The 12,561-nt window shown below is 44.0% G+C and overlaps 1 protein-coding gene across 3 annotated transcripts in view; it reads right to left on the reverse strand.

The window, feature by feature from the left end:
* MYO5C (myosin VC) overlaps positions 1 to 12,561 on the reverse strand; it is a 1,282,854-nt gene that overhangs the window by 619,339 nt on the left and 650,954 nt on the right. For all 3 annotated transcript variants that reach the window (XM_069624842.1, XM_069624843.1, XM_069624844.1), the window contains 2 exons: positions 11,116 to 11,327; positions 6,157 to 6,322 (listed from right to left, as the gene is read on the reverse strand). In XM_069624842.1, the coding sequence (XP_069480943.1) occupies positions 6,157 to 6,322; positions 11,116 to 11,327 (378 nt within the window). The remainder of the gene's footprint in view (positions 1 to 6,156; positions 6,323 to 11,115; positions 11,328 to 12,561) is intronic.

The following is a 12,561-nucleotide window of genomic DNA, read 5'->3' on the forward strand; positions in this document are numbered from 1 at the left end:
GGACTGTGTAAATCCAAAGGAATTTTGATACAGGGGTTTTCAGATATGATTTTTTGTGGAAGATCATTTATAATTTGCACAAGTGGAGATACTCCAGTCAGTAATTTCCTTTTGTGCAAATCACAGACGATCTGCCAGAAACTATCAAATGGGAATTTGCATCAATCCCAAGGAGTACACACTCCAAAACTCTGCAATAATTTTAATCAGACTCTGGGAGAATAATCACATTTTTGTAGGTAGCTAGTTCCAGAAGCACTGATGTGTGATACAAAGAACTGTGAACTTTTTTCTGGATGCCAGGCATATCTATTTAAGGGATTTGAACACTGATCCAATGGGACTCTGTTTCTTCAGGCTAGGGACGATCTGGATGTTTGATTTTACACTCCTTGCAAATTGTTATACCATGTTGCAATATCTAAATGCAATGGGAAAGCGAAGAGCCATGCTGCATGCGTTCTGCAAGCTAGTTTTGCAGAATTTCAGTTACAGTTTGTCAATTTGCAGATGAAGGATTGAATCCACTCATGGGCAGAATTGGACAGTCTCCATTCTGGTGGTTGTTTCTTTTTTAACTAAGGTGCACACGGCTGAATTGGTGAGGAGAATTAGGACATGTCCTCCATCCAAGGTCACTAAAAGGTCTTCTATTATCTTTGCCAGTGTGCAGTCAATTCCCCTCATGGGTTTAAATCCTGATTTATGGTTGAGTTGTTCAACATGCTCTTTTAGTTGGTGTGTCACTTTTGTATGTAGTATTTTGCTTAGGAAGCGCAAGCTCATGATCTATATATAAATGCCAAGATTATTAGGATAAACTGTATTTTTACTTTTGTTTATTGAACTTTTCGTAAGCCCTCCCACAGTACAATCATACGGTCATACAATAATAGCACAAAATAACACAGGAGTTTTGGGTTGGTGGCTGCACCCCAAAGCATGGGTTGAGGTTGCTTTCTGGCAGTAATTAATGCAGAGATCTTCTCTAATTGTTTAGGCCCTAACCCACTCTTTTCAGTGATCTGAGAGTCTCCCAGTCTATCAGATTAAATTCTTTTTTTACCCTAAAGTATTGATAAGTGTAAATATATTTAGCTCTCTGAGGAGCCGACCCCAGAATCCAGGCTGTTCCGATTGGACTGCGCCCCATTCTTCCTAAAAGAAATGATGTGGTTGCCCAGATCGGATATGGAAGGACGCCCAAGGATGATGACACTTGGGTGGGAGATATGGCGGAGAGCCTGTCAGATAATGGAGAATCCATCCCCGTGTTGCCCGCAGGTCCCATTAGTCGCTCTGGCGGGAAAAGAAAAGCAACTCAGACTAATGATTAGGATGCACTGGGAACTGGTGGGGATAGCAACAATGGGTGACATGTGGCAAGCGGGGAATATAAAGGATTTTGAGGGGCTGGTGGAGGAAACGGGGTTACATACGGGGCAGTATATCACATACCATAAGGTGGTGCAGCGAATTAAAGAGACATGGTCCGAAGTAGTACTAGCAGATGAACCGGACGCCACCAAAGACAAAATATATGACATAGCGGACGGGCGGACATGAAATATCTAGAATATATGAGCTGATGATGACCAAAGTGGGGAAGGAAGTGGTACAACTTAGACAAGACTGGGAAGAGGAAGTGGGTGCCCCAGTGAGTGATGCGGTGTGGGAACGTGCCCAAGGATATCACAAAAAAGTATCAAGAAATGCTAGATTACAACAGATACAATAATATATAATTCACAGGGCGTATATGACACCCCAAAGGATAGCCAAATTCAAAAACGCAGGATGACAATCATGCCCCAAATGTGACGAAGAAAATGCCGGAATGGTACACAATGCCCAATAATAGGGAGATTCTGGGGAGAAATAGCACATAGGATGGAAGAAAAAGGGATTAAAACAGAGGTGGATACAGTGTAGGCTTGCCTGATAGGAGGGTTTCCTAGACCACGTAAACTCAAGCATGTAAGTAAGTTGAAAGACATGGCGTATGTACTAGCAAAGAGAAGAATCGCTATGTGGTGGAAGGTATGTCATAGAACAAGAATAGAAGTATGGTGGAAAGATCTACAGAAATGGGCAGAGGCAGAAACTGCAGAAACTGCAGTATGGCAGGAAGCAAGCAATGTTGGGGGGGGGGGAGAGGCTGGAACCTCGATAGCTTGGAAACAACTAATAGCTGAATTATTTGGGCCCACGCATGATGGGTCAAGTGACCGGGATCCAACAGGAACCATTGAAAAGGAATCCCTACTGCAAGACGGAGAAACAGAACATGAGAGAGAGTAGGCTCGGAAGGGTGGGCTTGAATGGGTGAAACAGTGGACACGGATAAAGCAATGTATATTCAATATTATTATATGCACTGTAAGTTTGGTTTGTGTTGGTTGTTGAAATAAAATCAATAAAAATTGTTTTTAAAAAAAGTGTAACTATATTTATTTATTTGGTTATGGGTTTTCAGTGTGTTAGAGCTGAGTTAGGCCTTAACCGGAAGTTTTCAGTGTGTTGACAATCTCCCAAACCAAGATGGAGGTTTTCATTCTGTTCCCTGATCGGCTGTGGAATTCCTAAGGTCAGTTGTTGAACTCTTTCAACTGCCTTTCATTGTCAACAGCCCAGCTGAGAGGATAAGGAAGTCAGGAGCTCCCACTTAATGAAGATTTTTGCAGGTTCAGGTAAAAACAGGGAAGCAGGAAAAGGACACAAGTAGCAGTTCTTCAAGAGAAAATCATAAGCTAAGTGAACAAGGAGTATTTATAAAATGCCCAACCTATGTTTAAGACTGCTAAAGGTTAATACAAAACATTTATGGACTTGTCTCTCTACTATATACTTTTCAATATAAACAAGTGTTTGCTTAGATATTTTTTCTGTTCATTCACAGTGAAGTGTCGTTTATCTGAGGTAAATCCAGCGTGCTATGTTCTGTTGGTAAGGAACGGTAGAGCGTCTGGATTTCCTCAATGAGAAAGCTTTCTTTTGTTTTTAACACACTGCACCCTACGCAGTCAGCATTAGATTTGTCAAGGCGTGGCAAGGACGTTCCTCACTTTTTCTCGAGTGCGGGCAACGTGGATTGTGCGGCAATAGGAACCCTTTCAGTGGAGACAGGAGTTGTGCGCTAAGCGCGTGTACAGAGACCAGCTTCTGAAACTGAAGTGTTTTTATTTTATGCAAAAGTTAGTTTCAGTGAACAATTAAGGAGCATAATGCTTAGCGGTTACTTTTTAGGGTTGCAGTTGTTAGTCAGTAACATTCTTAGTGTATTTTAATAAAGTAATTTGGCCACAGGGAGACTATTTTTCTGAACTATGCAACAATTCCTAAGGACAATTTAATAACTCCTCAGGATGACATGGGAGTTACAAAGAAAAGAAGCAATAACACTTGAAGTGCTTTGGTCATCTGGATTTTGAGCAGTGAGAACACAAAAGGAAAGTTTCTTGTTTGTGGAGTGTAAATATTTCAGATCTACTGCAATACTTCTCTCGGCATTCTGCAGAGAAGAATCGGGTACTGACTATAGATATACATACATAAGTATATCCAGGGAGCATTACAGGGGGGACATGATGTTAACCATTTGTGTTGTTTCCTTCTTTCCTATTCTGCAGATTTCCAACTGAAAGCTGAGAGGAATCTGACCTTTTTTTTTATCCACTTCCTCTTTCCCCCTGAGGTGTTCCATGTTGTCAGGTTTTGTCAGGTTTCCTTTATTTATTCCCCTTTATTTTCAGGTTTCCTTTATTTATTCCCCTTTATTTAGAGGTCTGTAGATTAGTTTGGTGTGGTTTGGAAGTTTTCTACTTTATTTGGTTTGGCCTTAAATTCTCAATACAGAATCCTGGTTCTGACCCAAGGCAAGATGGAGTTTCTCAAAAGAAGCTTTGATTGGCTAGAGAGGTCAGCAGGACAACAATGAACATTCTAAACTGTCACTCTCTGCCTTTCACCATCATAACCCCAGCTGAGAGGACGTGTATTGTAGCTGCTCCTGCTGAAGTCTTGGGCCTTATGAATTTGAACTTTCAGGTCCCTGGCAGTCGAGCGGCTACTCTTTAGGGGGTTCAGGAGAAGTATCCAGATTGTCAAGAGAACTTACTAAAGCCTGGAATTCCTGAAGTTCTTAGAAGAAAACCTTTCAAAAGATAAGTGACTATTTTGGATGTTTTAATCCGTTGCTCAGATTTTCTTTGAAACATTTAAAGTAAGAAAAAGCATTTTGGAGTTTTGAACTGTTATTTCGCACTGTCCAACAGTGTACTTGGAGATTGGCTTTCATTTGAATGCACGCGCTTGGATTGTGAGCGTTGCATACTAGCATGTGTGACGTGTTTCCTTCTCGTGTGCGATTGGACTCCTGCTCGGGCCAGAACTCAACTGCTGCGAATATTTCTCAGAGTGTGTGCATGTGTAAAAATTGCTACGGGAATACTTCAGTGCGTGGGCGCGATAAATATTGCTGTGGGAGTTTTCTACAGCGTGTGTGTCCATCAGCATGTGTGCTCATCAGTGCGTGTGTTCTTCAGTGCGTGACTTTTTCAGCGCGTGTGTTTTCTACAGCACGTGTTTTCTACAGCGCTTGAAATTTTCAGCGCGTGTGTTCGTCAGCGCGTGTTTTCCACAGCGCGTGTTTTCCACAGCGCGTGTATTCTACAGCGCTTGTATTCTACAGCGCTTGTGTTCTTCAGCGTGTGTTTTCTACAGCGCATGTGTTCTTCAGTGCATGTATTCTTCAGCGCGTGTTTTCTTAAGCGTGTTTGCAGAACAGGTTTTTGCATGTTTTCCTTCGCGGTTACGCACGTTCTTCATGAAACAACGTACTCAATCATAGTGTGCATGTTTTAAAACTCTAGAGAAGAGTATAAAGAACAGAATTCATTTAAACCTACATTTTACTTAACTAAAAGCTGTTTTAACGACAAAGATCAAGAGACAGCTGGTTTGCTTAATATAAAGGAGTTGCTGTTTTTCTCAAGGGACTCAAGAATAGAGGTAGAAAGATTTTCAGCAATTTCTTCAATCTTCTCAGTGATTTCTTAATGAGAAGAACCAGGTATGATTCTTTACACTATAGTTAAGGATTTAGATTCTTTCAACCTCAATGTTAAGTAAGTAATATGAGGATTTGTATTTGTTTATGTATTCTCTGCAGGTTCAGCAGCAGCTAGTCGTGACATCTCTAACCTAGTGTTTTTTATGTTATCCACTTTCCTCCTTTCCCTTTGGGGTGTAGTTAAAAGAGCTGAGTTTAATCTAGTTCTGAGAATTACACTTGAGGGGGATTGTCGGGGGTTCAGCAGCTTCCGCGGACACAGGAATACTCTCAGCCTGAAACGTGTTCAACTGTGACTACTTTTCGGTTGAATGCGTCACGCTCAGGAGGGTCTGCCGGGGTTCAGCAGTGAAGACCCAGACTGACAATGACCCTGAGAGATGATTTAATATTGGGAACAATTAATCCATATGTTTTTATGTTTGCGCTGCTACTCTTTTGGTTCTGTAAAGGCCCTAGCACAATTAGTAATGAATAAAACCTATAATTCCCCTTACCAATGTTGTTTGTATTACATGCAAACCAGGAACACATTTGTTTTACAGTGCTTATTAGGAACTGAAAACTGTCACTGGAAGGGCATGGTCATCGTTTTAGTAATGCTTGAAAAACACAGACTTTGCATGTAGCTACTAGAATCGGCAAATAACCCTCTTCTCTTTCCTAGAATTAAGATTCCTTGACATGGTCTCTCTTATTAAGGTAATTGAAAGAGTCTTTGCGGTGGTGTGTTGTACTAGGAGTGGTCCTAAGAAAGGCCTGCACCCTGAAGAGAACATTATGCAGCACTTAGACAAACAGATTGCTATAACTCAGGACAACATCATAGATATTGTCAATCCCTCCCCAGCTTTGCGTGGCTGACTTGGTGGCCTTTCCCAGGTGCAAAGAAATCCTTTTTGATAATTAGAAACCACTGCAAAGATTTGGTAAAATGGAGTTGTATATCCCAATACACCACATTCAAAATGGTCGCTATACAAATTGTGGTCACTAGACTAAAACATACAAACTGAAGAGAATGAGGTTACTCTTAATCTTTAGTATTTTGAAGTGCCTATATACATACAGGTAACCAGACATACCTTTTGAAATTTCTTTCGTGCTAAGTATCCTCGTGTGTATGCTTGAATGGTCACAGCAGCCACAAGGATGAGTTGGTAAATGCGTCGGACGAGAAATCCACGGCAGTACTTCTGAATGATTATTGCTGCCCAGGCGTATTTTAGAGATTTGGCAGTTATGGCTTGGCTGTATTAAAATAGAGATATAACCATGATTAGATATTTGAATGATGCAAAGAAAATGCTATTCGTTTTTTAACAAACATTTCTTTAAAAAATAAAAGAGTGCAACAAATACATTGTCCGCTGGAATAAATGTGTTAAAACCTGCACATACATTAATCAAATTATTTTTCTCTTGATAACAGAGCATTGCTAACTAGGCTCATTGTGTCAAGATTTCTTGTAACAATATCAATGAAAATAATACTAACTTGCAACAAGTGTTAATGTTTCACCTTAAATAACAGGTTTTGCTATTGACCCTTTTAATGGTACTCCATTTAGTGGCCTTGGAACATTGAAAGGTTGACTCAGTCAGGCTGAGATTAGATCCTCTGATCTGCGGGTTGGTCAGAGCTCAGCAACAAGCGAAAATCTCACTGAGGAGGGTAGAGTATTAAAAATGAAACGTGAACACAAATCTCGCCTCAAGACTCTGCTACACTAGAGACTCTTCACACTAACTCTCCTCTCTTCTCCCACTCTCCCCGATCTGTTGGGAAGGGTAGTGGAGTGGGGTTTCGTATCAAAAAAGCACTCACTACTGCTCCTTTCTAACATCCCTTTTTCCTATTTTGAATAAAGCACTATTCAACTCCTCCCTCCTACTCCTCTCATGTTCTGGCTCTCTCTCGACTCTTGTCCTATCAATTCCTTCTTCACTGACCTGCACCTTCTCCTGGTTGTGCTGCAGGATTCCGACTTCCCAAGCCCTATTCAGCCAACCGCCTTGAACTTAACTCATTCCTATCTGACCACTCCCTCTATGACCATCCTACTCAAACTGGTGGGAACTCTCTTGATGTTGTCTTTCTCTACTTCGCTCTCCTTCTCTGACCTCTCCATTAACCATTGTGATCACTCCACTGTTCACTTTAACATCTCTGTATCTTCATCCTCTACTCATCCTCTACTCTTTTCAATGAGCAAGAGGTAATTCAAGGAGGACTCTCTTGCCTCTTACCTTGAGAATGTAAGGACCTCTCTCGCCTCTTTGCATGCCACTTCCATTGACCGCTCCTTTTCTGACTTTCACAATGCACTTATGACTCCCTTTGACCAGCCCTATTCTGCATGCACAGTCACATCTTCCTGTCCACACCGTTATCTCTGAGATCCAGAACCTCAAATAAACATGCATCATTGTAAAGACCGGAGGGGGTCGGGTCTGTACTTCTGCTCTCTATATGGTAGAGGAGAGGCACAGAGGACCCCAGCCAAGAGTCACGGGTCGTCGAACGTCCAACGGAAAACAGGGTGAACTACGGCGGTGAATTGGCAGCTTTGTTCCTAGTGGTGCTTGTTGACGGGGAAGCGTAAACGTCCTGCAAGGAAGAGGCGTGCGGGGCACCTCTATGTCGATAGTTCTGGACCGCAAAGAGTTTGAAGAACGTTTGCCCAGCAAAGGCGTCGAGTCGTCGGCGTCTTTGTGGTCTTTGGGTGGCGGGAAACCCACCGGCGGATGCTCCTCGGCGCGTTGACAGCCTGGCCTTCTCCGGCGGGATAAGGCGGGCGGCGGTGCAGGCGAGAGCGCCATTGGATCAAAAGTTCTTAGGCAACGGGAGCACGGCGGCTCCGGTCGGCGACGCGGTCGTCGATGGTGGTGGACAACAGTCTGGGCACTTCTCTTTGGGATTCCGCGGCTGTCCCCGTCTCCGGTTGGCAGCCTGTTGTAGGTCTGTCTACCAGGGAGCTTTGGCAAAGATCAGCTGGTGCACGATGGTCCCTCAGAGCTCGGGAAGTGGACACCTTACCAGGTCCTCTCTGGGTCAGTCCTTGGAGACACAGCAGCTTTCAGAATGATGACGAAGGGCAACAGCAAATCTTCTCTTCCAGCAGGGCTTCAAGGTCAAGCTTCAGTTTCACTCCAGTTACTTGTCGTAGTGGACTTCAGCTTCTGAACACCAATTCTAGCAATGAGAGGTCCCCAGATATACTGTTGCTCCCATTCATTCTGCTGGGTCACACTCAGGCAACCAATCGGTCAGAAGGGCATTCATGCAGGCAGGCAGCCAATCAGGTGCAAAGTGCATTCAGGCCATTCACTTCTCTCCAGACACTCACAACAAGTTATGTGTATTGGAACAAGTACTCAGCCATTCAACACTCCACACTGCATTCATACCAGTTTTGGGCAGGGCTGTCTCAGTCATTGTGTCAAACACCAGATACTAGACTCCACAACACAGAATGCGTATTCGTCACACACTCCATTTACCCAGGTCCCACCCACAGGGTCTACCCACAACATACAGTCATTGGGAAGGCTCCAGCCAGTCTGGTCGGCACTTCACAACAACACCATACATGGAACTTCCACCCAACAGCCAGTAAGGGGGAAGAGACAGAGTCAGAGCTTCCCGGGACTTCGGGAAAATCAAGGTAACAGGCGATGGAAAGCAAGAGGCCACAGGAGCCATCCTGTCTCCCTCAGGAATCTACCGATTCCAATGACAGGGCCTGGGCATCCCAAAATGGAGGACGCTCGGGGCACCAGTCAATTCAGCATGGGGCTGCCACCAGCCCATACCCTGCTGTGTGGGCCACAAACAGGTGCCCAAAACCATACACTAGGGCCACAGGGTTGTACCCCCACTCATGGGTGCCATAAGGGTAACCCGCGGGGTCCGTTCACCAAAGCCAAAGGAGAGAGCTGCACCGCCAGGAGTCCCACATGAACTCCTGCGTGGAAAACACGTCAGAACGCACGATAAAAACAGTAAAGGATAAGGAGGCCCTGTCCCTCCGATGCATTTCCAGCATCACAATCATGACCTACGATGCTGGCTCACAGACCCCCACTCATCTCCTAGGCTACATAAATGACCTCGCTGTCCTCATCTCTGAACTTTGCCAAATACTCTTACTTCGCAAACTTAATTTCCTCCCTTTGCAATCATACCCCCATTTCTTCATCTACCTTCCAAGGTTTGCTCACACCTCCCAAGTCAATAGTCATTGCCTCTTCCCTCATTGCTAACTTTAATCACTACTTTTCCTCTGACATTTGTGACACTGTTGCAGTTCTCCTCTTGCTTCCTCCATCACCCTTCTGTCTACCACCTCCATCTACCCCATCTACACACAACTACTTCTCCCTCCCAAGTAGCTTCTGTACTTCGCAGGGGTGACCCAATCTGTACACCTGTGGACCCTTTTGCTTCTCACATGGTCAAAGATTAGTGTCAATCACCTGCCTTTTTCCCCTCTGAGCTCTTTCTGCTTTGTCTATCTCTAGACTGTTGCTAGCCTCAGACAAATCTGCAACTACTCTAGCCATTTTGAAGAAAGCCTCTGCTGACCTAAATGTCCTATGAAATATCACCCAGTTTTACACACTCCTCATTATTCAAAGGTCTATGAGCGGGTAGTGTTCAACCAGATCACTAAATACCTTATGAATGACAGCTTTGGAGATCCACATCAATCTGACTTCCGTAGCAAACACTCCACTGAGACTATGCTCATGAACATCTCCAACTTCCTCCCTCATGCTCACCACTCCTAACGCTCTTCTCTGCTGCTCTCAACACTGTTGACCACTCCTCTCCTACCTCACTCTCCAGAACCTTGGCTTTGTGAATCTGCTCTCTCTTGGATAGCCTCCTAACTGGAAGGTTGATCCTTTAAAATGTCCTGGAGCTCGTAAAACTTTGACCCTGCAGCTCTTTTCTGATTACACCTTTACTCCTTTCTCTCCATCACCCCATCCATCTTGGAAAGGATTACCACCCGTTTCACTGCAATCTGTCACAGGATTTTGCTCTGCAGTGACATGCTGAATGCTTAAAAAACTGAAATCATATTTACAACACAAGGACTACACCTCCCCTATCATATTGCCTTCCCAGCTGACGGTCTAGTTCACTCATCCAAGGCTCTCAAAATTGGGGTCCTCTTTGATAGCGTCTTCCGACTGCAAGAGTTCATCACTACCAACAACTCTGCTGCTTGACTTAACCTTTTCAACATTTGGAAAATGTGCCCAACTCTAATCTTCACCCACATGCTCAACAAACCCGATTACTGCTCATGCATGCTTCTTGGCCTTCCCCCTCTACACTTTTCTCCTTCTAGGCAAAGTCCTCATCTTTGCTACCCACACTTTCTAGAGCCTTTCCGGATCCTTCCCCACTTCTCCCTACCAACACCATGCACAGCCTCTCCCTTTCCATGTTCTCTGTCCTTGTCTATAAAGCTATCAAGTATCTTGCTCCTCAGTACCTGTGTGACTGTAACTCTTTCAACTCAACATCTCATTCCCTCCGGCACTCAACTTCATTGTTCCATATCTTGCCCTGCTACATTGGATCACACTGCCCGTCACAATCATAGTCAGACCAACTATGGATCTCTTCAAAGCTTAGAGTAAACTTCACTTACTTGTCAAAGGGAGACCTCCCTCTGCTCTCCACCCCATCCTATCTACCTGACCTAGCCATTCCCTCCAATTCCGCGTAATAATGTAATTTTATATATTTGTACATTAGTACTCTTTACTTCGAAGCACTTGCCCCCTAAAGTCAATGTTACCCATGCAAGATACCTATTATTTATTTTGTTTTGTCCTTAGAATATGTCTTTATTTGTTCACTACTTGTTCTCATCTTTGTGCTATGGTACAGGCACCCTTCTGGGGAATACCTCTGCCATTTGTAAAAGTGTCATTGTAAGGCATTTCTGATCAAAATTGACGTCTCTGTTCTTCAAATAAATACAAGTAAATAGAAATATGGGCATTTAAAATTAAAATCATACCGCACAGTTCGTTGTCCACGGAAGTATTGTTGTATTACAATCACTGCTTTCTTAACTCGAAGAAACTTTTTCCTCTGTACCCAACCACGAATGTTCTTTTGTATCGTTACACATGCATTGCGTAATCTATCAGACCGCAGTTTCTCCAGGAAGGCAACCTGACCAGCTCGAAAGAAAATCTTTGTTCTACCAAATTGATATTGGTTGGCATCCTAGGAAAGAACATCATTTATTTTCATTAGATTTGAAAGATACCATGCTTGATTCCAGCCATAAAAAGTGCTTGTTGCCTGTAAATAGTTCTACAGCATTGTCAACTGTTCTAGAGTCTCATGGTTTCATGGTGTCCCATGGGGCGGGTCAGTGCTGTGAACACTTAGGGCCTCATTACGGCCATGGCTCTCCCGTAATGAAGGGTGCCGGTACGGGACCGGCACCCTTCATTACGGGACGCCCTATTACGAGGTTCCCTTGCGGGACCCAGTAAGGACGTCTGGTAAAACCAGGCATCTTTACCGGGTCCCGCGAGGGGACCAGGGAGCTAATAACGGGCACGTTATTAATGGGTCCGTCATTAGCTCCCTCCCCATTCCCATTGAGCCCTATCGGTTGGGTTTTTCCAATGAGGACTTACCGGGTCCTCCATGGTTGGAATAGCCCGGTAAGTCCTCATTGAAGGAACCCTTGTACTGGCTTATACCATCCTGAGCAAAAACACTAAATGCTTACTGGCGAGCACCAGGTACCTATATGTAGACCACTAACCACTATTTATCCTGCTGACAGCAGAATGATTCAGGTTAACGTAATATGGGGATTGTACAAATTGTGCAATTAGGTTATGTGATAAATCAATATCAGATTTGGCCAGAAATTGCCATTCTTAGAAATCTTTCCTGACTGTGGATGTGTGATGTGACCCACTGCACTGTGATAGATTGTGATAGATTAAAAGAAAACACTGTAATGAGGAACAGGTGACTATTTAAACTGTGGTGAAAAAGCTGCGCTTTGAACATTTTTGGTATGAGGAGCATTGTCAGCGACAAGTGGGGTGTCTGAGAAACCATGTCCTATTGTTTGACATTTGGAAGATCCACAAAGCAAGGCCAGTGCCAGAGGCCATACTGGATTTTGGATACCAAACTGGTTAGCAGTGAAGGGAATAAGGAGCACACCACCCCTGCAAAATGAACATTATGAAATGAACGCTGAAAACAAACTAATGGACGTAGAAAAGGAAAATGGAAGTGGAAGAAGGCCAAGCAGTGTATTCCTGAACCACCCACTTCAGGAATGAGATGACCCGACCGGTGCTGCAGAGGAAAAAGGCAATTTGGGCTATGGTCGCCCAGAGGGTCAGTGCTGTCGGCACAACACTCCGCACTGCCAAACAATGCCGCAAGCGGTGGGACGATCTACGTCTCCGCGTCAGGCGCAAACTGG

This window comes from Ambystoma mexicanum, chromosome 11 (genome assembly GCF_040938575.1).
Source record: "Ambystoma mexicanum isolate Mex_15411 chromosome 11, UKY_AmexF1_1, whole genome shotgun sequence".
Taxonomy (NCBI): domain Eukaryota; kingdom Metazoa; phylum Chordata; class Amphibia; order Caudata; family Ambystomatidae; genus Ambystoma; species Ambystoma mexicanum.